Raw genomic sequence first — 27,719 nt, 5'->3', positions numbered from 1 at the left:
AGTACAAGAACCTTGATTAGAGTAATGCAGCATGTAGGAGCTAGAATGACTTGAAACCAAATGAGTCTCCTATCTCGTGCCACAGCCTTTTCATCTCCAGAAAAGCAGCATCCAGTATACCAGTGTCTGTTATTTAGTCACTGGTATCTTTCCATATGTTTCTAACTATGTATCTTATTTAACACATCATCTTGTCCACTGAACTCTTACTGTCACCTTTAAAGTCAAATGTGAATTTTAAGAATGATTTTTTTCCCCACAGGATCCTGTTAGAATACCATCAGCTAACACACCACAGACAAATAAAGACCTGAGACTGCAGAGGAACACAATCTGCCTGACTGCTTCAAACACCTCTGACAACCCTTTACACAGACAAGCTAACATTTTTCTTTATCACACTAGAAATCAGCTGCTGCAGTCAGTGTCATATACACAACATCACTGCCTGAAGACACTCAGAACAAAGAGCAGCTGATAAAACCCACTGTCGAATACAACTCTGTAATACCCCTCTGACTAGTCGAGGGAGTATTTTTTTGCGTAGTTTAGCAGAACACGAGAGAAACCATATACCTACCACGAATATATCCAGGGTAGGTACAGTATAAAGTCCTTAAACAACAGAAATATCATTTTAGTGTAAACAAGCTCTCCAGGTAGCTCTGAATGTCATTTAAAATCATGTGATGAAGTCAAAAAAAGCAAAAACAAACCTAACTTTTCTTGTCTAAATTTGGACACACAGGTCCATAAATACAGTGATTTGTTTTGTTACTGCAGGGTCAGAAAAAGGGTCAAAAAGCTCCCCTGATAAATTCTACATTTACAGAGTTACTTGTTTACACATACAACAGTTGCATGGTCATGTGGCTTTTTTGTAGCTTGCTCTACTGTCTTAACCTTCTTAGGTGTAACTTTGTAGTGACTTTGTCTCAAAGGGTTATGGTAAATGGACTGATTCTTAGCACTCAAAGCACTTTATACAACATGACTAATTCACCCATTCTTACAAACACTTTTTTCTGTGCTTTCTGTCTAGCATTCACACTGCAATAGATGCCCAAGGATATTTGGCATGCAGACCGGAGCAGCCAGGGATTGAACCACCAACTTTCCGATTAGTAGATGCTCTACCTCCTCAGCAACAGCCAGCCAGTTACTAAATTTACAATAAAGAATAAAATAAAACAAAGCAAACAAACAAAAGAAAAATATTTGGTACTACCAGTGCTGCCCCTCAGCCGCCTAGTAGATGGATCTATTGCATAAATCTGAAAATCCTCAGTGACTTCATTCTTTAACTTCTTTGAGATTTTTATTAAAGTCCAATATATAAAGTTTACACCCCCAACAAACAAGGCATGTGATATTGTTCTCATTACATATAAACTACTGTTAGTATTAAAACCAACTAAGATGATCAGTAACCATTAAAGCACACTATGCCAGACAGCAGTTAACATGGCTGTGTACTCACTGCAAATCAATAATCTAATCAAGGGCAATCATGGCTCCATTAAGATTTAATCAGGCTCTGTAATTACATGTGAACAAGGTAATTACACTTTGATAACATGTAACCACCTCAGTGGGCTGAGCTTGCATTCAGATCATGTCTCCCTCCTGCTCGGTTTACTGCGATGCCTCTGCTCTTGGCTGTTTTACTGAAGAATGCTCAGCATACTGCAGTTCCCTCTCGAAATTACAAAAGCAGGCTTGAGTCTGCTAACATTGAATATGCAAGTGCCTGTTTAAGTTGCTAAGACTGAGCTGTGTTAATGCTTTCTAAAGGAGTCAGTCTTGAGCACACATGTCACATTGCTTGCTTGAAAAAGTTCTGTTTGAAAACTGTTCACATTCACTATATACTCACACCAGATGGCAGTCATTAAAAAGGGTCAGACAGGTCCTTCCACTGAATAAGAACTTATTTTTGGTTGATAAAGCTAATTTAGTCTTCCAGTAAACAGAGGGTTGGAGCATTTTAAATCTGTTGCTGACATTCCCAGATGACTGGATTACATGTGAATCTACTCATTTAAAAACAAAGTAACTGAGAAAAAAATGAAGCAAAGACTGAGACCCCTTGAGTTAAGACAGAGCAATGTTTTAGTGGCTTTCATGGAAGTGTTTTCTAAGACCGAAACTTAAACCTCAACAAAAGTGTGCCTTTCAGATCTGAGCTGATTGAACCTGTTTGAAGTGTCAAACAGGTTCAATCAGACCTGAGGCCGGATCTGAAGCGGCTGCATTTTTGCCCGACTTCAACATGCTGACTCAGTTTATCAAACTGAACTAACAGATCTTCTGCTGCTCACTGTGTCAATGGCATTTACTTTATTGATAATTCTTAATATCCATCTAATTTATTTTTTCCATTGGACTCAAAGTAAAAATATCATATTGACAGTAGATCACAGAAAAAGTTTTTAAAAAAGTACTTCCTGTATGTGTTCAGACAAGTCTTCCTGTCTGACCACACTTGTCTTTGTACTTAGGTTACCGGAAGTGAAAGGATTAACTTTGCTGAATATTTTTAGAAATATGATACAAAAAACGTGGAATAATAACAGTTATGTTATGTTTTAGTTGGGCAAAACTGCAGTTGGGGTAAGTCGTCAATGATAACCCAGGTCCCTAACACTGCAGTTGAAAGATGGAACTTATTTTTATTAAATTGTCCTCCAAAGTTTTCACAATCCAGGAACAAAGAAAATAATCATTCTAACTGACACACCTCAAAAACTATTCACATTTTTTTTTTTTTACCAGAGATCCCTTTTCACCTTCCTCTACAACAGAAAAATATGGTATGGTTTGGGTTTGGGTCAATACCAGTGATGATTTTGGCCTCTTCGGTCCCCTGATTGTAAATTCTTTTTTAAACCCACAAATGTTATAATCTGATCACACGCAGTTTGGTTTAGGAGTACTTGGATCACATAACGTTATTGTTTCATATTTATTTAAGATAAATGAAAATCTATTAATACAACTTGACAAGTTTGACACATGCATGTTAGCACAGATCAGTATGACCAGAAAAATACTATCAAATATATGAAGCAGCGTAATGCATCCCCTGCACGGCAAGGAATCTTTTTTCCATTGCTACCCCACATAGCAAAATTGGTATGGCCCGGATCTGGCCCGCACAATGTGCTTACACATGGCCCACATACCGCAAAGAATGACAGCCCTTTGGTGGCCCAGATCTGGTTTGCCAGAGGTGGCTCACACATGGGCCAGCACAAGGCCAGTTGCAGACACACTGCTGGCCCTGTGCTGGCCCAGAACAGTTTCAGCTCTTGCCCCAGATGTCACCCTAATGTGTAACTTAATCAGACCATGTGATAACAACATGTGCCGGAACATAATAGTGCAAAAGCAACATGCCGAAACTCTGTTCAGACAGTGAATGGACTGATTCTTATATAGCGCTTTTCTACTCTCAGGAATTAATCAACATGCTCTATACAGCATGCCACATTCACCCAATCACATACTTTCTCTAAACTGAGTGCTTCCTAACTACATTCATACACATTCACACTCCTGACATGCAGATTGGGGGAGCCAGCAATCAAACCACTAACCTTCCAATCAGTAGGTGACCTGTGCTACCTCCTGAGCTACAGCCACCCAGTGGTAAACATGAGTAAACCCTCACTAGGTTTAGGATAAAGTGTACACTCACAAACCTGTCAAACCTGCATTTGAAACGTTGGCTACCATAGCAGTATAGTATTGCAATATGGCATTTGGGTCTTCTAACTAAAATAGGAAAATAGGAACATAAATAGTGCCATAGGGCCAAATAGGGCCAGACCTGGCCCACATCTGGTTGACATACACCCTGCTATGACACCAGTCAGTCAGAAGTGCCAGCTTGATGCCAGATCCAGACCAGACCTGTTTTCTATGAGCCTGGGCCACATAAAACAAACCACAATCGGGCCAGATATGGCATGCCATTACATAAATAGTGCCATCTACGCCAGGCCTGGTCTATATCTGGATGACATACCACTTACCATGCCAGAAGTCAGCCAGCAGTGCTGGCTTGACACCAGATCCAGGCCAGACCTGTCTGCTATGTGGGACATTAAGCTACAAAATTCTCACCTGATGTTACAAACTGCATAAGCTACAAATATGTACCCCCTGTCAAGGGTACATTAAGTGTACCTCAGAAGGTTCCAAACCAGTGGCAAGCCTTTGTACCTCAACAGGTAGACAAGTATTAAAGTGTAAAACAGAAACAAACCCTATGTAATGTGCTCACAAGCAAATCACAAAATACCCTGATTTCACATAAGTCCATAAGAAGCAGCAGAAAAATGGCGCAGTAATCTTCCTGACATCTGTGCCTCATCTGTAGTCCCAACTGAGGCACCTCTGAGCAGAGCTGGATCTATACTTCAGCTACAAATACTTCAGGCTCAGCACTAATGTCGCCCTTTTACACATTTTAAGATGGAAGTGATGAAATAAATCACCTGCCCACTATCCACCTCAGCTAAATATGACTCCCCGGTAACTTCAGAGCTTGAGACATTGGGGAGGGCGACATTAAAAAAAAACACAAGAAGTGAAACGATGGTACTGTAACTCAAATTAAAGCACAAATCTGTGAATGACAAATGACAGCAGAGGATAACGTGAACACTATTGAGTACAAGTAAAGTGGAATGGCTAAACAGACTGATGGAGGAGGGCTACACACACACACACACACACACACACACACACACACACACACACACACACACACAAGGCAGTAGGAAAGCCAAATGGATTGCAGCAGTCTGCAGCAAAAACGATTAAAAACATATACTGTATGTGAAAAGCAGGAGTCATGCACAAAAGTTGAGAAAAGTAAAAAAAAGTAAAAACACACACACACACACACACACGTGTGCACAGACAGATACAGAAAAGTCCCACTGAAATGCCTATTATAAATCAACTCAAAGCAGCAGCCCTTATGCTTCAAAGTCATCTCTGAATCGCGTATCCACTCATTGAGCCGCACTATAGGAATACCAATTTATAGTCTTCTATCATATCGCTGAAAGAGACAAGGGGACAGAGTGAGGTGAGGGGCAAGCGAGGCAGGCAGACAGAGAGTGAGAGGCAGGGAGAGCGAGAGTGAGAATTTCAAATACCTGTTTATACATTTGAATTGCACGGAAACAGAAAAAAAATTACTGATGTTCACTCCTGGCTTATATGAATATATGAATACACTCACTCTCTCTCTCTGTCTCACACACTGACACGCACACACACACACACGCACACACACACACACACACACACACACACACACACACACACACACACACACACACACACACACACACAGTAGTCCCAGAGCTGCAAGATAAGAGAGGAGAGTGTTCTGGGGAGAAAGCTTCCTCATTGGTGTGCAAGGCTGCACATGTTCCAACCCTCCTTTCTATCCCCTGTGTGTGTGTGTGTGTGTTCACGTCCGCGTGCTAGCATTCCCTCTCTTTCCTTCACAGCTACTAAAAAGACACAGAGGACCTATTGTGCCCAAGGAAGGAAAATCACTCCATTTTCAGAAAAGGAGAGGAATGAACAGCACTCCCTCTCTCCCTCTCTCTTGCTTCTCCCTTCCCATTCACACGGCAGCTGAAATGGCGAGGCTTGTTAAAAAGGAAGCCCGCATGACAGCATTCACAGCTTTGCTTACCGCAGCATTCCCCTACCCTCTCACGCACCGTGCGCCTTTGCACCAGAAACCGTGGATGAAAGCAACTCGATACGCTGTCTCAAAAAAGAAAAGTTAAGGGGCCATGAGCGAGAGAGGGAGGAAGAAGAAAGAGAGGGGAACAGGTAGAGAAAATGTGAGGATTTGGAGTAAATGAGGCGTTTCAGTGGGAATAGCAGAACAACATTAAAAAGAGAGAGCTTTTTTATTATTATTACCTGTTCGGGGTTGCAGTGTGTTTGCTCAGAAACACGGTCTGGCTACAAACCATATTATTTCAAAACACTGCCTACTGAGAGAAAGTCAGGCTCCTGCCTGCTAATACTAGTTTACAGGAATAATATGGGAACTTTGCATTCCAATGGTCCAGTGATGTAAGTAGCTCAACTCTCATTGGACAAATAGATAATTGTGGCCAGTTGATGTAGTTCTGGTGTGTGAGTGTGTGAATGTTGGGTAAAAAGCACTTGTTTGAATGAGGCTTGAAATAAGAAAGTGCTTTGAGCACTCAAATAAAGTAGAGAAGCACTATTTATGTACCAGTTCATTTACTTTTGCTGGGATAAATGTTAAACTATGATGATCTTGTTCTTTAGCCCAGGTATATTAACCCATATAGTAATAGCAAATGACCATTTTTGGTTTTCATACCTGCAGCCATTCTTGATTGATTTAATAGTATGCAGTTGCTTTGATATTATTTTGAAAGTTCAGTCAGCAAGCCAACCCAGGCCTTTCTTGTCATTTTCCTAACTGGCAGGTTTATTGACCAGATTGCTGTTGTGGTAGTCCTAGATTTCATGCAGCTGTTTCTCCAATTATTCTCTTTTTCTGCATTTGGATGAACTCAAACTCCACCAGCTTATGTTGATGGTGAACATCACAATTATGCTCTGGAGGTTCAGGAGAGGACCAGGAGGGCCGAAACTGCAGGTCTGTGTGCGTCTGAGCAGAGTACTAATGTTGTGACAAAACTACTGTTGAAAGCTGCAGCCCGCTGATATTTGATTCATGGTCACATGTTTGAGTCCATTTGTGTAGCTACAAAGAGAAGTATTGTAAGAATTCATCTCATGCACAGGTTATAAAGACGTCTTACATCATTCAAAACTCAACAGCACAGCCCTGTGGAACTGGTGCTATGCGAATGCCAACAACTGACTGGTGAACAAAAAAGGAAGGGACATAGGTTCACCATAAAAATGAAGACATCAAGCATACAAGATTAAAAAATAAATCAAACAAACAAACAAAGACCATATTGTATATCTGTCCATTCAGTCATTGCACGACTGGGAGATGTGGTAAAAAGATCTGAAAAACTGCTTTCCATTTGAAAGTATTTTTTTTCTAAACTATAGTTTCTCATATGATTCAGTGCAACCAGATCATCTTGTAACAAACCACAAAAGTTCAAAGCAGCACATGTAGCCCGTACATATGCAATATGCACAGCTCTCCCAATGCCGTTAAGCTTAAGCAGACCTATTTTAGAGGAAGTATTTCTAGCTGAATTAAAACAGACAAAAAAAACGAACACTGGAAAATACAACATTTTCAATGAAATGGAGTAAAAACTTACTCATCTCCTTGGCGTGAGACTCTCTACAGGTCCCAGCCATCAGATTGGAACGAGGCCCTGTTACCGACAACATTTCAGCACCCTGGACAGCAACACAATAGCCTGGAGTTATCCAGCAGAGGCAGGAAAACAAGGACAAAAGACAGAGGAGGAGGTGAAGGAGGGCAGCAAGCCAGGGACATACAAAAGGAAGAAGTGAGGGAAGAGAAGAATTCGGCCGCTGGGAGGCCATTCACACAGAATACAAAGAGCCAATGTCAACTTGGGTTGAAGGACAGAAAACAGAATTAGCATTAGAGCGGCCTGCAGAGTTCATCCATGTCGCACGCCTGGGAACGAGAGGAGGACAGGCCAAGAAGTGTAGAGGGGGACAACACAAACAGCAGTCATTTTCCAACAGCAGCTCGCTGTCATGGAAAATCAGACCTCTTAATGCTGTGCAGCACATTTTCTTTTACTGCTCCTCGAAATGCTACCCCCACCCAGAGAACAATTCTACTCAATGCAAAGTTCGCAAAGTAGCCAAATAGAACCCAAATAGCTGGCATTACATGTGGAGAAATGCTGTCAGCTCTCTGCATACTGCAGCCTACCCTCTATTTCAAGTTTCCTTTTACTGCTTACCCACAAGGGGGAATCTACTACTTCTAATTGCAACATTAACGACATTTCTTCTCTCCTGCAAGATTAGAATCCTCAAGAAGGAGCAGTTGTTAAAAGAAAAAGCCACATTCTCTATTTACATACCTCTCTCAAGTCCAGCTGGTTTCTTTTCTGACAGTACAAGCAGCACTAAAGAGATCTTTGGACAAACCCTTGACCCTGCTGAAGAAAATACTGAACCTTGTAGTAACCCACATTGGGGATGGATTTTCAAGGAAGTGTTGAATGGCTAAGTTAGCCACAAAGAAGCTCCCACCTTGCAAAAGGTTCTTGAAAATAACTTAAAAAGGCAGCTTTGCCAGACAACTACAAAACACTGACATCTCGTTAAACTCTTAACATCCACATGATTGCTGGTGACCTGTTGAGACCTGGAGTTGGTTTACATTGACTTCTTTATGTGCAAGTTTCACCTATTTGCAATACCCCAAAAGAAATTGCCTGACACAAGATCTATAAGGTCAAAATGTATGTAAGAGACTCAGAAGATAATGTCTTCTAAACTGCCAAGAATGCAGTCCAAACCTAATTCTACCCCTGTGATTTGCCAGCCACTAGGTGGATGTTATGAGGCCATAAAGGGAAAGGTGAAAAGATGTTTAGAAAAAGAAGTCATCAAGTATATTGAGTCATAAAGGGAAAATAGAGGTCGTCTTCTTCTGCCACATTGCTACAAATCCTGTCCACCAAGCCCCCGAAGTGCATGGATGTTGATTTTAGGGATAAATCTAGTCATGACCTTTAAAGAAGCGTTCCTTTATGTCTAAATTTGGTTGAAAATCTTTTCCACACATTAGAAAGAATTTAAAAAGGCTAAAGTTGGCTCGAAACTAAAAGTCTGAGAGATACGTGCATCACATGTTGGTGTTTCAAAAATACAAGCATGCGTCTCCAAACTAACATCATTAATATATATATTGAGTGAGACTGTCTCAAACAAATCTTACCATGAAACAAAAAGAATCATTTATATGTAGATATATATAACATGTATGTTTTTTTTAAAGCATCCATTAGTACTGGTTTGTACATGATGAGTAGCTGTATGATGATTGCCATCTCAAAGCCAAACACAAGGTCGATCAAATGCTGTATTTGTTTGCTGTACAAACACAAAAAATATAGCTAGGTATGATCTAAAAGTCTAAACCACCATGTCTGTAGAAAATTTAACCCAGTTTTCCCCTGCTCTAAAATCTGCCTGGTATGCAGTAAATGGCTAATTTGACTGTCCAGTATTTCTTTTTTCAAGATATAATCTACAGAAAACTTCCCCATAGACACAATTCAGGTTGAAAGAATTAATCCAAGCTTTGTTTTACAATGACGACTTTTCCCATTTTACTTTTCAACCATATTCAGTTCTTCAGTCCTCTGATATCAAGGTTATAATCCTGACCCTTTCAGTAAGGATTATAGTCTGACAGCCTTAGACATGATTAGCCAGTTTTCCACTTCAGTACATCTGCAAGACAGCCAGCAAACCTGAACCCAGAACCAGAAACACATGTAGATCTTTGGGCTAAATCTGGTCAGACAGTCAAGAAAAATAAAAATTAAAAAATGGCTTGGACATGACTCGCCAACACCTCTGTAAACTCCCTAGATAAGCAAATGATGACTGAGCAGAAACCGACATTCACGGACATCTGCTGCTTGGTAAGAACGCAGCGAATATCTTTCAGCTGCAGGAGAAAAGGAAAAAAAAGAAATCTCGTCAATCATTAGAGGGCCCATCACATTTCATTACAGACAGAGTGAGTGAGAGAGGAGGAGGAGGAGCTGCAGGCAGGCTCTATTTTCATTTTCTCTGGCTGTAACCACACACACACACACACAGCAGTCGGCACAGCGTACCGCCACATCCAAAAATAATCATGCACAGTGGAAACAAAATTCACTCCCAGCTCAGGATCTTGACAAAGTGCTTCAGTGAAAATTTAATTGCGCTGCTTTGCCACACTGTATTGCTCCCCTATAGCATACAATGTTGTCTAGAAGTTGTACATCTCCAAAGACACATAGCAAAATAATATGGTCTTCCCTGTCAGGAACCAACATATAACTTCACACCCAGTCTCGAGTTCATTTTTTTCTTTTGAAACAGACAAATAAATCTTCTATTTTACATAAAGATTTCTTTAAAATACAGCACTTTGAAAAAGAAAAAAGGACATTTCCAGTTTGCAGAGAGCATCGTTGCTAAAATAGTTGAGTGCAAAGGCACTTTCTGGGATAAGTATCGTATGATTTCGCCATTTGTCGGGTGTTGAAAAGGTTTTCTTTGATGGTTTTAACACTCACCATTTATCTGTGTAGGCTAAATATGTACAGGAATGTCAATCCTCTTCTACAAAGAATAACTCTTCTTGTCTTTGTCACTGGGAAAATAAAATACAGTTTTTGTACACAGTCCTGCCCATTTTGGATACCTGCTGTCATCAAAGTCTTTTTCTTTTTTTAGAATTTCCTTTTTCCAAAAATGAAGAAATAATTTATACCTTCCAGGAGAAAAAAATAGACCTGCATAATAATATACTTCTTATATTTCTTTTATACATCTTGGAAAGAAAAAAAAGAGAGAAGAAAAGAGAGAGAGAAAAAAAAGATCATCAGAGGCTTCTGTTCACTTCCAGTCCGTCATGTAGGATTGAACACAGATAGATAAGATAGATATATAGAGAGGGCTATTATTACAGTAACAGCGTGATTATTACGAATGCGGCCGTTGTCGCTATCTTACAGTTGGCTCATGGCAGTCTGTTTCTCCAGAACCTCCAGGTAGTCGGGTTCTGCTTTTAGCTTCCCAGGGAGCAGGAGTTCGTTTTTAGAATGGTGTTCGGGCCCAAAGTATTTCCTTGGGGTGCCATACAGCACAGTTTTGTTTACCCTGTCCTGGTTGCTGATGTGCCTCCGTGCTGTGGCAGCCTCGTAGGGGGGCACGATGCAAGGTCTCTTAGGCAGAGTGCAAAAGTTGTAGGTGAACGGAGGGATGCCTGCCGCTGTGGGGAGCTCTTTGTTGGGCCTTTCCCCTAAGTTCTGATACAACATCTCAGGAGGCTCCGGGGTGACCAAGCCACATGAATTTGGAGATTTATCAATAAAATCCACTGTGCTGATGGTGTAGGCCCCTGGGCTGCGGTTGAGGATGTCGTCCTTCTTTGTGTCCAGAGGCCCAAAGCTGAGCTCCTTCAGGTTGCGGTAATAAGCCACCTGTTCGCCATCCTTCTGCATGTAAATGGGGTTTTGGCACATGGAGCCCACGGGCGGGGGGATGTAGTTATAAACGTGGCTTTCAGAGCTTTTGTCTTGGGTTGGTTCAGGAGCGTAGGAGCCATACTGCACTTGGAAAGAGTTGAGATCTAAGTTGTTAGCACCTGTGGGGATGTGTTCGACCCCTTTGCGCCGTTTTAGAACAAAAACAAAGAGGCCAGCACCAAAGCAGACAGACAAGATGAAAACCACAAGGAGCCCAAGTATGAGGACTGAAAGGGGGACCTCGGGGTGTAACTCAGGGGTGTGGAGGCGGGATTCAGTGGGGCTGACTGAGCTGAAAGAAGAAGACGGGGAAGAAGAGGGAGAAGAAGAAGAGGAAGAGGGGGTGGGGGCTTCAGTGCGAGGGCTTATTAATGTGGGAGCCTTTGTAGGGGATGCCTGCTGCAGTGGGGGCACCTCGCTGGGCTCAGGGCAAATGGCCTCATTGCGAAGGGAGCGCAACAGGCGCCCTGCATGCTTCGAGGGGGAATCACAGGTGATTTCATTAACTACCACGCTGGTGCTGGACAGCTCCATCCAGTTTTTGAGGGCAACGATGTCACAGGTGCAGTCCCAGGGGTTCTCCTGCAGGTCGATCTGAATGAACGCAGACAGCTGGTCTAGAACACCGCGAACCGGAAGGTAGGAGAAATGATTATTCCGCAGGTTGAGTCTTGTTAGCATGGTGCCCCCGAACACATTGTCAGGGAGCGATCGCAGCAGGTTGTTGTTGAGAAACAGCAGCTGAAGGTTGTGAAGTGAGTTAAATGTTTGTGGTAAAATTTCCTTGATGATGTTATATTCCAAGTAGAGATACTGGAGAGACTGCAGACCAGCGAAGAGAGACTGAGAGAGTGATTCAATATAATTCCCATTGAGATATAACCGTCTGAGGTTTGTGAGATTCTCAAAAGCGCCTTCTTGAATCACTGCTATCCTGTTATTCCCTAAATGCAGCAGCTCCAGCGAGCTGTACTCAGTCAGATCAGTTCTGTAAATCATTTGTAAATAGTTACCAGTGAGGTGGAGTTTCTTTGGGTAGGAGGGCTTGGGGTGAAGCTCAGTAATGTTGTGTAACTTCCGCTCTTGGCAATTGATGTTCAGTCCACTGTCTGGGTTTTGTGACGTGCAAACGCACACACTAGGACACAGCATGGGCACAGGGGAACGTGTTTGGTAAACCATTATGGGCCCAAAGACGTGTTTGTCCTTTGAGAGGCGAGGGGTAGGTCTGTAGCGCATTTTGGGAGGGCGAGAAGCTTTTGGGGCTCGGGTGGGGGTGATAATACCAGGGTGGTAGGTCGGGGCCAGGGCCCCTGGAAAATGAGAGTCGGAGGCAGGGTGAACACGCTCCCCTGCGTTCCTGCGGGGGCACAGATCCTGCTTTATGAGCTGTGTGATGTCTTTGCCGTGCAGCCTGAATGGCGTCTCGCACACTATGTCTCCCACAAACACAGAGATGGTGTCCAGCCAGGATTTGAGGGGGATTAGATCACAGGTGCAGTTCCACGGGTTCTCCTCTAGCTGAATCTCCATGATGCCGCCTATGTGCTCCAGGACCCCTGCAAAGGGCAGCATCTTCAGTCGGTTACCACGTAAATCCAAATGCGTGAGGAGCACAAAACGGAAGATATTAGGAGGCAGAGACAACAGCAGGTTGTCGTTGAGGATCAACACTTTGAGCTTGTTCAGCTTACTGAAAGAGCCCGGCTCGATAGCACTGATATAATTATAATCTGCCTGTAAATACTCCAAACTCTCCAATCCTGCAAATGTGTCCTCTTTAATCACCTCCAAGTTATTGTTGTTCAAGTGGAGCCGCTTCAGGAAGCGGAGCCCGTTAAAAGCGCCCGGTCGGATCTCCTGCAAGCCGTTATTCCCCAGATGCAGCGAGGTGACATTGCCGTAATTGACGAACTCATTTGCGCTGAGCCGTGACAGGAAGTTTCCATTCAGAAAAAGCTGGGAGATTTTATTGGGAGGCGCCTGAAACTGGCTGACGGTGGTAAATCCTTTATTCTCGCAGTTGATGTTCAGGATGTTCTCTCGCTCTTCGCAGGCGCAGCGTGTCTTGCAGATATCTTTGGAGGCTGAAGTTTTGCGGCTCTCCGTTTCGGACGGTGACAGGCTGGTGACCGTGAGGACGCTCAGCAAGAGGACGCCGCTCAGCATTTTTACAGCCAGGAAAGGTCGCTGAAATATAGATCCAGCATTTAAGTTTGCCGCACGAGCCTCGGATAGAAGATATGGGGGTGGGAAAAAAAAAGAAAAAAAACTGGGAGTGAGTCCTCACTGTAGGGAGAGAGGGGAGAAAAAAGGAGGTAGAGGCGCTCACACGGACACAAACACGCGCTCATACAAGCTCAGAGGCGCGCGGGGGGAAAAGGCGCACCGCCGTTATTTGGTATAAAAAATGGGACCGTGACGCACAGGGGATGCGCAAATCTTTCCGTTGACCTTCACGATGAATTCCAAAAACTGTTTTAAATCTCCCACAAATGTAATCAATCCTTGACAAGCAATAGACACAAACCACCGCGAATCGCCGGAATCCTGCTTGTTGGATGAACTTGGCACATTGTCAGAGGCAGAGAGAAAAAAAAAAAGCCGCTTACAGCTACCCTCTTTTTCCTTTAAGAGAGCTCCGATTTATTCAGCGGCTTCACGCAAATCAGCAGCAGCTGCAGCCAAATATTCACAGGGAGACAGTGGCCGCGAAACGCTGCCTCGCTTCCACTCCACGCAGAAGAGGCGCTTCATTATAGTCCAGGCAGAAAAAAATTACTTAAAAAAAGATCCAGAAAAATTGCGCAAAGACGCACCATGACGCACGCCTGGCCGTCCTTATATCCTTCTTTCTTTTTCTTCGTTTTCCCCTTTAAAGAAAAGAGGAGGGCAAAAGTGAGTTCGCAGAAAGAAAAAAGGAGAAAAAGCAGCGCTGTGATAGAAAGAGAAGTAGAGGAGAGAAATGTTCCCGGAGCTGAGACATAACTACAGCCTGTGCTGTCCTCCTCCTCCGCTCCGCACACTGAGAGCAGCACTGAGCGTCTGCTGCTGCTGCTGCTGCCCGACTGCGTTCGTGTGTGTTTGAGAGAGAGAGGAAGGAGCCCATGGGGCCGTTACGTCACCTACACAGTCAACACACACACACACACACACACACACATACACACACACGGGCTGAGAAGGCAACCAGCAGCCCGCAAAACGATACGTCTTTTCTTTTTCCATTGACTCCGACTAATCTTTTCCCAAAGTGAATGTGAATGTCTGTCTCTGCAAACAAGGAGAAAGTTTTAGCTAGAAAAAAGGGATGCTATAAGTTTATCAGTGTGTGTGTGTGTGTGCGTGTGGTTTTAGAAATGGAAGTTTGGGAGAGGGGGGGGGGGCTCTGCGCTCTAAAGTTTAAAATTACTTTTCAAAGTAAGTTCAAACTGGAAGCTGTTACACAATATCACTTAAAAGCCACAATTGTAAAAATTTAAAGTGCATTTCAGTGCATTCTTACCCGCACTGCAGAAAATACAAATGCAGTGATGGTGTATACCTGCAAAACGTGCAAAAATTGTAAATGCAGTAATACAGAAACTGAATTACAGAAATCATTTTGTCTCTTTTTTGAATATATGTATATGTTACCCATGACACCACTAGGAGGCAGGAAAGGCCTCTTTACAATCTCCATGTGTCTCATGATTTTCTCACTGTCACTTTTCTTTTGTCATATGTCGCTTTCATGTTCACACACCCCTTTACTATAAAGAGATGCTATTAATGTCAGGAAGAAGTAAACTCAGATCAAAATTGAAATTATTCTAATTAACAGAGCCCATTAGAGATTAATATAAAACATTTAAAGGAACAATTTTTAATCAGAGTACAGCATCAAGCAAGTGAAACTTCTGGGATATTGATCTGTTCAGTTATATAGTAGAGGGGCTGTTAATCAGTTTCAGTTGCTTTGGTGTTAATGAAATTAACACCAATTAACATAAAATAAACGTAATGAACAACCGCCAAAACAGGAATGCTTTTACAGGTGGGTGACCACTGCCATTCTTTCTTCCCCTTCTTTTCTTTTCTTCCCCTTTGTTTTTGTTTTTGTTTTGTTTTTTAACTCCCGGAGTGCCGAACATGGCCGTAGAATGTCCTTAACCCATCAGCAGGACCTTTGTCTGGTCCTTTGTTTCATTTTCGTTCATCCTGTTCCTTTTGGCACAGACTTCCCGAGAGCCCTACGTCCCCCAGTGGGCCCTGTACTCACTGCCTGGCATTGTGGAGCCTGACTGGCATTTGCCATAGAATACCAGAATTGGCAGGTCCACCACTGGTGTCCTATGCTTTTCACATATGACAGCAGGTTTACTCTGAGCACATGTGACAGATGTGAAATGTTTTAACATCTGCCTTTAACATCATGCAGCATGTCTGGTTTGGTGGTGGATCAGGGTTGGTCCTGGGAGGCATATCCATGAAGGGATGCACAGACCTCTATAGGCAACAGCATCCTGATTGCCATTAGGTATCAGGATGAAATCCTTGGACCCACTGTCAGACCATTGCTGGTGCAGTGAGTTCTGGGTTCCTCCTGACGCACAACAATTCCGGGATTCATGTGACAAGAGTATTCAAACAATTCCTGGAGGATGTAAGAATTAATAGCACTGATTGGCACCCATGCTCGACTGACTTAAATCCAACAGAACACCCCTGGGACATTATGTTTCAGTCTATCCAATGTCGCCAGGTTGTACATCAGACTGTCCAGGAGCTCTGTGATGCCTTGGTCCAGATCTGGAAGGAAATCTCACCATCTGTTGGCTTATTCGGATCATGCACTGATGTTGTCAGGCATGCACAGAAGCACGTTGGGGCCATACAAACTACTTAGTTTTATTTCTACATAATGATGCGGCATCCTTTTGTTCCTAACACATTACAAAGTCACATCAATATAGATTCCAGTAGGATTTTTCCCCATTGAGATCTGATGTGTTTTCAAAGTGTGCCTTTAATTATGCTAAACAGTGTAGTAGTACATTATATGCACCTATATGTTGCTCTATTTTTTTCACTCATCAAGTATTTGTGAAGTCCAGTAACATAAAACTTACTTCCCCAAATCCTTCAAGCACTTTCATGTTAGAAAAGCTAGCTTATGCTTTTCAGGGTAAAATGGCTTTTCACTGGAGCATTACCCTCTGACATACCAGCATTGTACCGTTTGCAGAGTGTACTTATTTGTACTCCTGTGGTTTGTTCCTTAATGGAGACCAGTCAGGAAATTCCAGTGACAAATCTTTACTTCAGTGTAATGTACTTTCATTTATACAGCGCTTCAGATCACAAGACATATTTTTAGCATACATTCATAGAGCACTTTATTTTCTTCACATCTGTGGTTAAAGTAGAATGATCAGTTAAGCTAACATGCATGTTTGGCATGCACAAGAAGAACAGGCAAACTCTACACAAAAAGGCCCAGCTGACTTTTTTGCTATCAGGCAACAGTCCACCACTGTGAAAATAATTGGCCTTTTAAAGAAAGATGCAAGGTACAAGTTATGGATTTTATACAAATATGTAGGCAACTTTTTAGCACAAGTAGTCAACCTGAGGTCCAAGCAGCTCGAGCTGATTGCTTTTGTTGTCACTGTCTTTGTGTTTTGAAACCAAAGGGTGGATCTGTCTGAGAACCTGACGAACACGTCACCATCATAGAATAGCAATATGTCAGTCACAAGGTAGACTTTGAAGCTATGCCCATCTTTCATATGCAGTTCATCTGAAAGATTGAAAATATTAGGTGGATAGGATAGTTAACATTAGATTAAACTCAGCCAGTTTTTTTTTTTTTTTTGCTTAAAATTTTCTTTCTTTCACACAAAAAAATTAAATCTTCTTTTGATTTGAGAATAAATAGAGAAAGCCGTCCTTAGATGACCTCAGGTTAAAGGTGCATAATTGGTACTCCTGTATAGAACTTGGAGCAACCCCATGGCGTGACTGATATGTGATTTGTGAAGGGTTATCTAACTCATTCCTGTGAAAGTAGAATCAGGAAGGGAGTGATGTGGGAGCTGTGGTGAAGCCTGCAGGCAGCATTCTCAGCTGGTGCAGTGGCCTTACTGCAGCCTGCCTGAGGACTGTCAACAGGCTGTGACAGCAGGCCAGGCGTGAAGACACAAAGGTGAGGATGATTTTCTCCATGTCTGAGTCTGACAGGACTGGTCCAGCTCTGGTTATGTTCCATGAATTGGAAAAAAAAAGAGCATCGGCTGTAAAGACAGCTGCTGTAGAAGCGGTAGGATATTTCACAAGTATATATTTAAAGTTAATCCTCACTGAGACCCACCTGCAATCTAAATATATCACCTAATAGCATCAGTGAGGAAAATGATGATAGAGAGTGATGCACATGATGATGTCAGTGAGCCAGCCTTTTCTTTGTTTATTTTTTACTGAGAATGATAGCCACCTCACATTTCGGCTTTGATTGATGGGGTGAAGGAGTGCTGGATAGAAAAGCCTGCAGGTTTCACCATGAGACCAGGTGGGTATATATTGTCAGTGCTTTTCCACAGCACATTTGTCAACTCAATCACAGGCCACTGAAGACAACTGTACCCGAAGCGTGAATGTGTGGGTGTGTTGGAGAGAGAAAACGAAAACAGAGGGCAAAGCAGGGTAAACTATGGTAACACTAGAGAGCCTGCAGAAATCTTTGTGAATGGGCAAATAATAAACCTAAATAGGCCCCGGACCTAAATAGGCATATTATGGGTCTAGTTTCATCAGCATTTCAAATTGTAGAATTAATTTGATGAAATCACTGCAATTACTTTAATCAGGAGAGACTTAAAGAGCAATTAAAGTGTTTTTAACCCAGTATGCCCATCAAGAAAAAGCTGAACAATATCGAAGCAGTTCTTACATCAGGATGCAATTTAGTCTGCCTTAATCGCCACCTTACCATGATGGCAGGGTTTGTGTGCACTTATGATCCCAGGAGCTGTATTGTCAGGGGCAATTTGGACTTGATAGGGTCTCCCTGCTATTTGTCTGACCTGTTTGAGGTGTCAGACAAATAGCATTTTGGAAAGCACCCATAAACAGAAAGCAAACAAGGTATAAAGTTATCCTGCTGAGAGGGGGACTCAAGGGGGAATACCAGGCGGCCAGACGTTAGTACATGGGCCCCACCCAGGAGCAGCTTGAATGAATAACTTCGGCCCACCACCCGGTGCTATAGGGGTTCAGTGCCAGTTGACATAGACCCTGGTGATCCAATTGCCGACTTTCAAGGCCCCTCACCAATCTTTTGGTGAGGGGCAAAAACTAGAGCTGACCTGGAGGAAAGGCATTGGGTATACTTGTATCCCCTTGCACATTGGTCAAATGAAACTGAAGGTGAATGAGGTTCAGTAAGGTTGCATGGATATGATGCACCATCCAAAATGTTGTAAATAGGGGTCAGGAACCCCACATGCAAATAGGGGACTCCTCCAGTAGCAACTCAGTAGACAACGATCACTTTATTAAATAGTGGTGGTGAAAAAGAGCATTCATATTTGAGTGCTTGCGACAAAAAAGAGACGACCAATCATCCCAATGTCCAGTTAGCACTGGACATTGGGATGATTGGTTCCATAAATCATCTTCTGAACATTTACCCAGGAGACTAGGGTTCATGCACAGTGTGGAACTTTGGAGTTTTTTGAGTTTTATTTTCAGTTGATGTTTGGTTAGTTATATGCACCAAAGATACTTCATTACTATAAATATGAAAGGATCATTTTAATTTTTTTGTATGACTACATGAATTTATTTAAAAAACTGCAAAACACACCTACACCTATGAGGGGTTACTTTTTGTCCATTATCAATTATGACCCTACTGGTAGGGTCACTTTTCCTGATCTGAAGCATATTTGATTGATGTCATCTGATAATATCCATTTAATGGACTATTAACATTCAAAGCAACTGTCTGATTGGGGAATGACAGCTGTCAGCATCTCAAGATAGCTGCTTTAAAGCTGAGACTGTCAAAGCTGAGGGATAGGCAGACTATAATTAAAGGATTATCCTGTATACAGTGATCATTTCCAACTGAACCCTAATATTAAATGCTCTATACCACACTGTAATTGGAAGGGAACACTTTCCAGGATTCTTTCAATCAGGGGTGTTTTATCAGGCTGAACTGCCACTTCTGAAACATTTAGATACATCTGATCATACTCGACAGACTGCAAGCTTTGTAACGTTCTAAGGCACATTGCAGTCATGGTTCCAGACATATATCTAAGATGGTTAAACCTGCTTTGCTTGCATGTATGTGGGTGGTCAAAAGGATATTAAAATGACCCTTTGCACTTGTTATATAAGGAGAACCAGTGTTCATCGACCTGCAGTCCTGGATGTTTAGGCTATTCCTTCTGTTCCAATCTTTTTGTCACTTCTACTTTCCCATGATGCCACTCATTCTGCCATCATCATTTCTATTCAGTTCTCTTCTTGGCCGCCTTATCTGAAAAGTTCTCCGATACTAGTTCCTCACTACCTTAATGCTTTTTTGGCTTTCTCCCCTTTAGTATCTCATTCTTATAACCTTTCCAGGACCACTTTATCCACATAAAGTCTTTTCACAGTCTTTGTTTACCATCTACTCCAGAATTACCACAACCAGAGTCCTGTCCAATCTCTGACCATTATTGGGGAAACTAACAAACTAAATAATATATTACTTAAGCTCTACAACACTACATATTTATCAGTTTTACTCTGTCTCTCTTTATTGCAAAACATTTACACTCATTTAGCAGAAAATAAAGTACCTCCATAATGGTAATAAATAAATGACAACCTCACAATGCCTGTCTGTCTATTTTTCTGCAACTACTGTGCAGCAATAATTTGTTTTAGTTTTCTCAACCAGGCAGTGTGTTGTACTTTAAATTCATAAAATCTGAGCACAGGTTAGTTTAATGCACTGGTATTTTTCTCTCCATACCTGGCAAAAACTGATTTCTGGTCACTGAGATACTCAGTAATTCATTGTCTGTATAGCTGCTGTTCCAAATAGATTGTGTAGATGAACATGAACCGTTTGTGTCGCTACCAGGCCTTAAGAGTAATGCAGATTATATGCAACAGGGCAACAAAAAAAACCAAATCTTCATTGCTTAGTCTAGGTAGAGAGTTTACATATTTTTACTGTTTGCCTCAGAGTAAACATACTTATATTAAGTCCTCACAGTCGGTGTGGTGTGGGGGCACAACAAAAAGTGCGGGGTCAAGCAGAGGAAATGTTGAAATGGATGAGATGAGAAATGGGAGTGAGGGAGTTGTCTGATGTGGTACAGAAACAGACAGATGAAAATGATTTGTTGAGAAGACAGACTGAAGGATTGCTGTTTTAATGGTTTTGACATATGCCTGTGAATGTGGTGCTGTGCGGGGATTTACTCTGTGACTGTCACAGGTTTCAGAAATGTATCAAAAGAATGACTTCTAAAAGAGAAGGACTCTACCATACCAAAAAAACCAAACCAAAACAAAACATATTTTTCTCTAAACAACTCTCACGTCTAAAGTGTTAACAATGATGTCCAGTTGAAATAGATACACACTCTTGACTTTTGTTGGGAAATTTTAGTTTTGATGGACTGCTGATGCAGAATATTGGTAATAAATAGGGGTTGACTTAAAAAATCGATTTTCCAATTAAAATGGATTTCAGCTTGAATATCGATTCATTAAATCCTGATTCAATATATTTTGCCCGAAAAGTCAGAGTGTCAGGTGAAAGCTCACAAAACTATTTCAACAACCACCAAACAGCTAAAACAGTAAACGAGAGCAGGTAAACGGATTCTGCACAAAGATGTAAACACAAAGCGCAGATCGTTCACTCGTCGGCACATACATGGACACGCCGTCGGGCTGAAAGCCGACATCTCACATATTCTGGTGCTGCAGGTTTTGTCATTCAAGATCCCAACTATGCTTCACATTTGATAAACATCGTCATTAATTCCCTCTTACTTTTGCCATTTTGCTTCCACCACAATAAAATCACACTTCCTGCACAGCTCTCTCTCGCTCTCAGTGTACTTCAAGAACAGTTTCCCATCTCAAATCTCAGTTTTCTGCATTATTCGCTTGCTTATTACGCACCAGTCTACCTCTGTGTAGCGCTGTCGGAACCTGTTTTTTTTTTTTTTTTTTAATGACATCCGACGAGAAAGTCTCATTTCTGCTGTTCAATACCAAAGAAATTTTAAACTTTTTAAATGACGCCAAATTGCAAAACACTGTGTCTGTAATCAGACCTCTGTAACTTTGCACTGCTTCACTGGGTTCATGGTTTGATCTACTGCAGAATATTTTTAGGGCAGTTATCTGCTACAAAAAGCCAGGCCAGGTATTTTATCCTCAGTTACTTTGACACAAAGGCGTCTGCTGTAATGCTTACACCTCTGATGAAGTCTCACAAGTGTCAGCTTTGTTGTTATACATAGATATAGAAATATGGATATGTACTGATAAATGATCAGAATATGATATTTATGACTGTTGCAGTCACAACTGAATCGAATCGGGACCTTGTGAATCGTAATTGAATCGATTACAGAAATCTAGTAATAAAGTGGACCTGTTATGTTAATTTTCAACTCTGTATTTTTATTCCTGGACTCTAGAATAGCTTTGCATGACTCACAGTTTATAATAAGCTGCTTTAGGGCTCTTCTCCCTTTTCCACTCTCTTATCATTGGCTGGGCTCTAAAAACAGATGTTGTGGTCAGCAGGTGGGTGGGACTTCTGTGTGACGAGCCAAAATGGTTTAGCTGATCTTAATGGGATACCCACTATCACATACAGAGCAAACTGTGGAAATGAGATGCCTGAGCTTTTGGCTCACATGTATTGCTTGCACATATGTTGACCTGATTATTAGAAACTTTGGCCATATATGTATTAGTACATATATAGCATCTGTACTAAAATGTATATAGGATGGAATATTTGTAGGGAACATATTCTCATTTTTGATGTAATATATATAGACATATACTTTAAATTGAAACACAATGCGATTGAAAAATTAACGCTATGGAAAACCGAAAAAATGTAAAATAGCATGCAATGACCCCAGGTGAACATACTGTTGGTGAGCACTTGAAAATGTACATTATATACAGTGGGTAGGAAGAGGCCCTATCCACCATTCCCTGCTGTAGTCAGGTTGGAGAGATGAGGTCAGAGTCTGAGCACCAAATATTAATACTTTACATTAATGCTGTAAAAGCCTGCACTCACACTGCACATTCTGGGTCTGACTGGACTTCACTTTTTCTTTTTCGTCCTATATTTTAATCAGTTGCCCTTCTTTCTGTTTGTCCTTTATCCTGAGCATCTCCTCTCATGCACACACAGATTTGAAAGGCGTTCTCACAAAGGAGGATGAAGTTTGTGGTTTTATTTGTTTTCTGGTTTAATTGGGGTTGGTTTTAGTGACTAAACATTGTTGCCTCACAAGCCTTACATATTTACAGTTTGCAGTTCAGTTTCACAGATGCAACTGTCCTCAAGGTAGCGTTGAACTTGTGTTCCTGGGCATAGAGGCCAGCTGAACTGCACCTGGGTTCATCTTTTCAAGTGGTCCAGTGCATGATACGTTTAATTGTACTCGAGCACACTGGTTAAATGAACTGGATGATCACACACAAAGATAAATTTAATATGAGTAAACAAAAAAATGCATCGTCACCGCATTTGCCTGTTTCTTCTTTTCACAAATCCTCAAAAAAAAAACTCTTGAAACCATGACATTTACAGGAAGGGGAAGGGTAAGAAAATCAAGACCAGGTTTTTGTTAGGAATAATTTTATGTTATTATCAAATCTAGTTTGAAGGGGATGTCCTCTTTCATACTGACAAAATCTTGTTTTATTTATGTAGCACCAATTCACAACAGCAATCACCTCAAGGTGGTGTGTATTGTAAGGTAAAGACCCTAGAATATTAGAAAGAAACACCAACAACAATACGACCCCGTGTGAGCAAACATTTGGCAACAGTGGGAAGGAAAAACTCTCTTTTAACAGGAAGAAACCAGTTGAGGGTGAAAGGAAAGAGAGCAGAGAAAGGATATAGGAGCCACAGTAATCACAGTAATAAATACAGTAATCTTGAAATGAGATGAGTGAAGGAAAAACATTCAGTGATATCACACAGAGCAAAACTCCCACTCAGACAGCGAGCTGTTTAAAGAGCACATGCGGCTAAACATGTCACTACTCATCTGATTGGGGGTTAGGGTCAGAGAAAACCACCGTGACTCACTGAATGGTTTAATGGAAATGATGTGAATCATATGCTGTGGGTTTCAAAGTCACCTGTTCCTTTAAACTGAAAACATATGAGATATTTGTGATGTACTGTCTCTCTAGTAATAAAAACTGAAGCACCAGTAAAAACTGAACATATCCATAATCATAAAAAAACACCTTGTGTTTTCTTTTTCTGTTGTTTTAAATTCATAATTTAATTATTGAAGAGATATATTGTGTTTTGAAGTTGTTGTACAATTCAATGCATTTAAATTGAAACTCCTACTCCTGCTCACCCATTGTAAAAGCTTGTAATTGTCTGCCTAAGCTGTAGTTTCAGCAGGGCTCCCACATGATGCGAGAGCTAATAAATTGTAATGAGACAGAGTGCCGTGGTGACAGAATCATATTTTTCTTTTGGTCCCAGGCTGAATTTCATTTGGATCCCTGGCTAGAAGCAGTTTAAGAGCCCTTGTGTTGAGTGATACTTTAGCTTGATAAAATTCTGAGTGATAAAGTTTATTTCTGACTTTTATAACACATTTGTGAAAGGACATGTTGGACCATCTAGCTGTAAAACTGCACTTTGGTTCTTAAGCTTAATTCATTATTGCCGCAAAATATTCAAGATGAGAGCAGCGGCACGCTCCATGTGGCAGAGCAGCCGCGGTGTGTGCTTAGAAAACAGACGAGCACAAAGCTAATACAATTTGTAGTGTTTTCACACAGGCGGGAAAATGAAATGTCAGAATCCAAAACAAAGGAAATAAAGAGTGGAGACAGAAATGGTGAGGACAGAGAAAGAAGTTGATGTGAAAGCAGATCTTTTGTAATAAAACGCTGAATAATAAATAGCTACAACAGCTCCTTTTCTAATTAAACATCACATGGGTACAATAGAGAAACTCCAAAGTGATTATCATTAATATATTTATATATCGTAAACTTATGTCGTTATGTAAGTAACTGCTGAAATGTAAAGCTCCGGGAGCCATTTAATCCCCCCCAGAGGAGATATTCTCAAGGGATCATTAAATGGTCCCTTTAAAACCGTACCCATGCCTATAATCCTAATGATCCATGTCATTATTTGGATGGTTTAAAATACTTAATTTGGTTAGTTAACCACTGCAACAAAAAAGTCAATTTCCTAAAACCTTCAGTTTTGAAAAGACTATATTGGGCTTCAGAAATGTATGAGTGAGAAAGGAATTAAGAAATATAATGGAGTCTGTTCCAGGAAACTATGAGACTCTTTATCATCTCACATATGTAAAACCTGGTGAAAACTACAGTGTTTGATTTTGAGCTGTCCTAGATGAGAAGGATAAACAGGTTAGAGACCCCATGCAATCACTAGTCACTAGGGAAAAATGTGTAATCGATTGAGTGGAGTGGTTGAGAAACTATAAAGAGTGAGATGCAAACCAGCTTGTCAGGGTTTCTGGGTCGTTGACCCAGTATTTTCAGTTCACGTTCACCGTTTCTCTACTGCTGGTTCCACTTCCTGTTTTATTGTGTTAACCTTGGTCTGTGTTCATTATGTTCAGCCCTCTTCCCATTTATCAGTAGTTCTTTATGTTCAGCTGTTCACTCACCTATCAGTCATTATTCAGCCAGCATATTTAAGTCCTCAGTTCTCTCCTGGTCTTTGTCGTGTCATTGATGTTATGTTGTTGTTCCCGTTAGTTCTCAGTTATTCAGTCAGCCAGTCACTCCTACCGTTCCTGCTTTGTTCGTTCACCTGCTCCCAATAAACCCTCATCATTTCTGCACCGTGAGTCCAGCGTTTGGGTCATCTCTTCCACGCCTCCACACACAAGACCTGACAGAATGACACGACCCGCTTTTGACCCAGCGGACTCGGACCTTTTTGAGCGGCAGGAGGCAGCGCTCTCCATTTGGACGGAGAAGCTCAAGGAGAAACAGCGGCTCTTCGCGGAGCGAGAGCAGATCTTCGAGGGAACTCGCCTGGCTCTGGGCGGGCCTCGGAGACGCCGCGTTCCCCCACCTGCTGCCTCACCTGCACCGGATCATTCGCCGCGGAGAGTGGACGTTTCACGCCGCGCTGCGGCCGCTTCCTCTCTCGCCTCTCCGCTCCTCGCTCCCACACCCGCCGCCTCATTCGCCGAACCTCCAACCTCGCCATGGCACAGCGGCTACGCCTCCCACCTCGACTCAACAGAGGCGACCGCGCCAGAGGCTTCGTTGTTTACCCCGGCCGCTTCCTCTTCACGGAGAAAGTGGCGCACACGCCGCCCTAAAATGGACTGTTTTCAGCAACTCCCGCTGGTGAGCTCCAGTGACTGTTTTCCACCCTCCTCATTTGATCCTCCACTTAAAACCATTAATAAACCCATCTCTGATTCATGGGATGTTTCCCTCCTGGAGGATTCTGTGGACTGGGAAGATTTTTTTCTGCTCTGCATCCTCAAAGACTGTAAATAGTGGTGGCAGAAAGACCAGAACAATCCCTGATAAACCCGCCAGCATCACACACCCAGTCACTATTTCCACACCCATCACTCAGCCATTTCCTACCAGCACGGTGGCCCAGATTCGGCCTTCCTCTTCAGTCGTTTCACTTCCTCAGATGACTAGGGCCCAGCCTACACCCACACCAGTGCCAGCTACCAGGAGGAGGGCAGCTGCGACCCAGTCTACCTCCACACCCACTCCTGTTTCTCGGGTGGGGGTGACTGGTGTCCAGCCACCTCCCGTGCCTGTCCCAGCGCCCAGGCTGAGGGCAGCCAGAACTCAGCCTGACCTCCCCAAGGGCTCAGAAGAGTTAGCCTCTCCGCCCGTCAGTCCACCACTTCATCCACCTCCTGATCCAGCCTTTCACGCCCTTGCACTATCCCTGGTTAGGCTAGCTGAGGTTTCTCCTGCTCAGGCACCAGCTTTACTAGCCCAGGCTGTAGCTTTATCTCCGTCACTAGCTCAGTCTGTAGCTCAGCCATTAGCCACACTCGCCTCAGCTACGTCGTCAGCCACACCCCCCTCTGTTCGTCCCTTAGCATCTCCACTCCAGTCAGTTCACTCGCCTGCTGTTCAGCCTCCACTCCAGTCAGTTCACTTGCCTGCTGTTCAGCTTCCAGTTCAGTCAGTTCACTCACCTGCTCCCCAGTCTGTTCCTGTCCAGTCACCTGTAGTCCAGTCTGCTCCTGTCCTCCAGGCCCCCGTAGCTCAGTCTCCTGTTCCTCAGGCCCCTATAGCTCAGGCCCCTATAGCTCAGTCTCCTGTTCCTCAGGCCCCTATAGCTCAGTCTCCTGTCCTCCAGTCTTGTCCTCTCCAGCCTGTCCAGTCTGTCATCCAGTCGCCCGTCCTCCAGCCAGTCCAGTCAGTTCAGTCTGTCATCCAGCACCCTGTAGTTCAGTCACCCGTTCTCTCACCTTCTGTAGTCCAGTCTTCTGTAGTCCAGTCACTCATTCACCATCCATTTCAGTTCCCGGACAGCATTCAGAGCCAGCTGTGAGCTCTCCCGCTCCTCTGCCAGGGGTTTCCGCACCCGCTGGCCCAGCCTGTCTCCAGCCAGAGGCCTCCTCGCCTACTGGCCCAGCCTGTCTCCAGCCAGAGGCCTCCTCGCCTACTGGCCCAGCCTGTCTCCAGCCAGAGGCCTCCTCGCCTACTGGCCCAGCCTGTCTCCAGCCAGAGGCCTCCGCGCCTACTGGCCCAGCCTGTCTCCAGCCAGAGGCCTCCGCGCCTACTGGCCCAGCCTGTCTCCAGCCAGAGGCCTCCGCGCCTACTGGCCCAGCCTGTCTCCAGCCAGAGGCCTCCGCGCCTACTGGCCCAGCCTGTCTCCAGCCAGAGGCCTCCGCGCCTACTGGCCCAGCCTGTCTCCAGCCAGAGGCCTCCGCGCCTACTGGCCCAGCCTGTCTCCAGCCAGAGGCCTCCGCGCCTACTGGCCCAGCCTGTCTCCAGCCAGAGGCCTCCGCGCCTACTGGCCCAGCCTGTCTCCAGCCAGAGGCCTCCGCGCCTACTGGCCCAGCCTGTCTCCAGCCAGAGGCCTCCGCGCCTACTGGCCCAGCCTGTCTCCAGCCAGAGGCCTCCGCGCCTACTGGCCCAGCCTGTCTCCAGCCAGAGGCCTCCGCGCCTACTGGCCCAGCCTCCGAAGCTGTTGCTCCGTCACCGCCGGCTTCC

The 27,719-nt window shown here is 43.2% G+C and overlaps 1 protein-coding gene across 1 annotated transcript; it reads right to left on the bottom strand.

Annotated features, from left to right (window-relative positions):
* Nucleotides 1–9,938: 9,938 nt before the first annotated feature.
* slitrk2 (SLIT and NTRK-like family, member 2) lies at nucleotides 9,939–13,756 on the bottom strand. Its single transcript, XM_031740900.2, has one exon. The coding sequence runs from the start codon at nucleotides 13,410–13,412 to the stop codon at nucleotides 10,725–10,727; it is 2,688 nt and encodes an 895-aa protein (XP_031596760.1). The 5' UTR covers nucleotides 13,413–13,756; the 3' UTR covers nucleotides 9,939–10,724.
* Between the last annotated feature and the right edge of the window lie 13,963 nt (nucleotides 13,757–27,719).

This window comes from Oreochromis aureus, linkage group 2 (assembly GCF_013358895.1).
Source record: "Oreochromis aureus strain Israel breed Guangdong linkage group 2, ZZ_aureus, whole genome shotgun sequence".
NCBI lineage: Eukaryota > Metazoa > Chordata > Actinopteri > Cichliformes > Cichlidae > Oreochromis > Oreochromis aureus.
The sequence above is the reverse complement of the archived record's forward strand: the minus strand, read 5'-3'. Positions and strand labels throughout refer to the sequence as shown.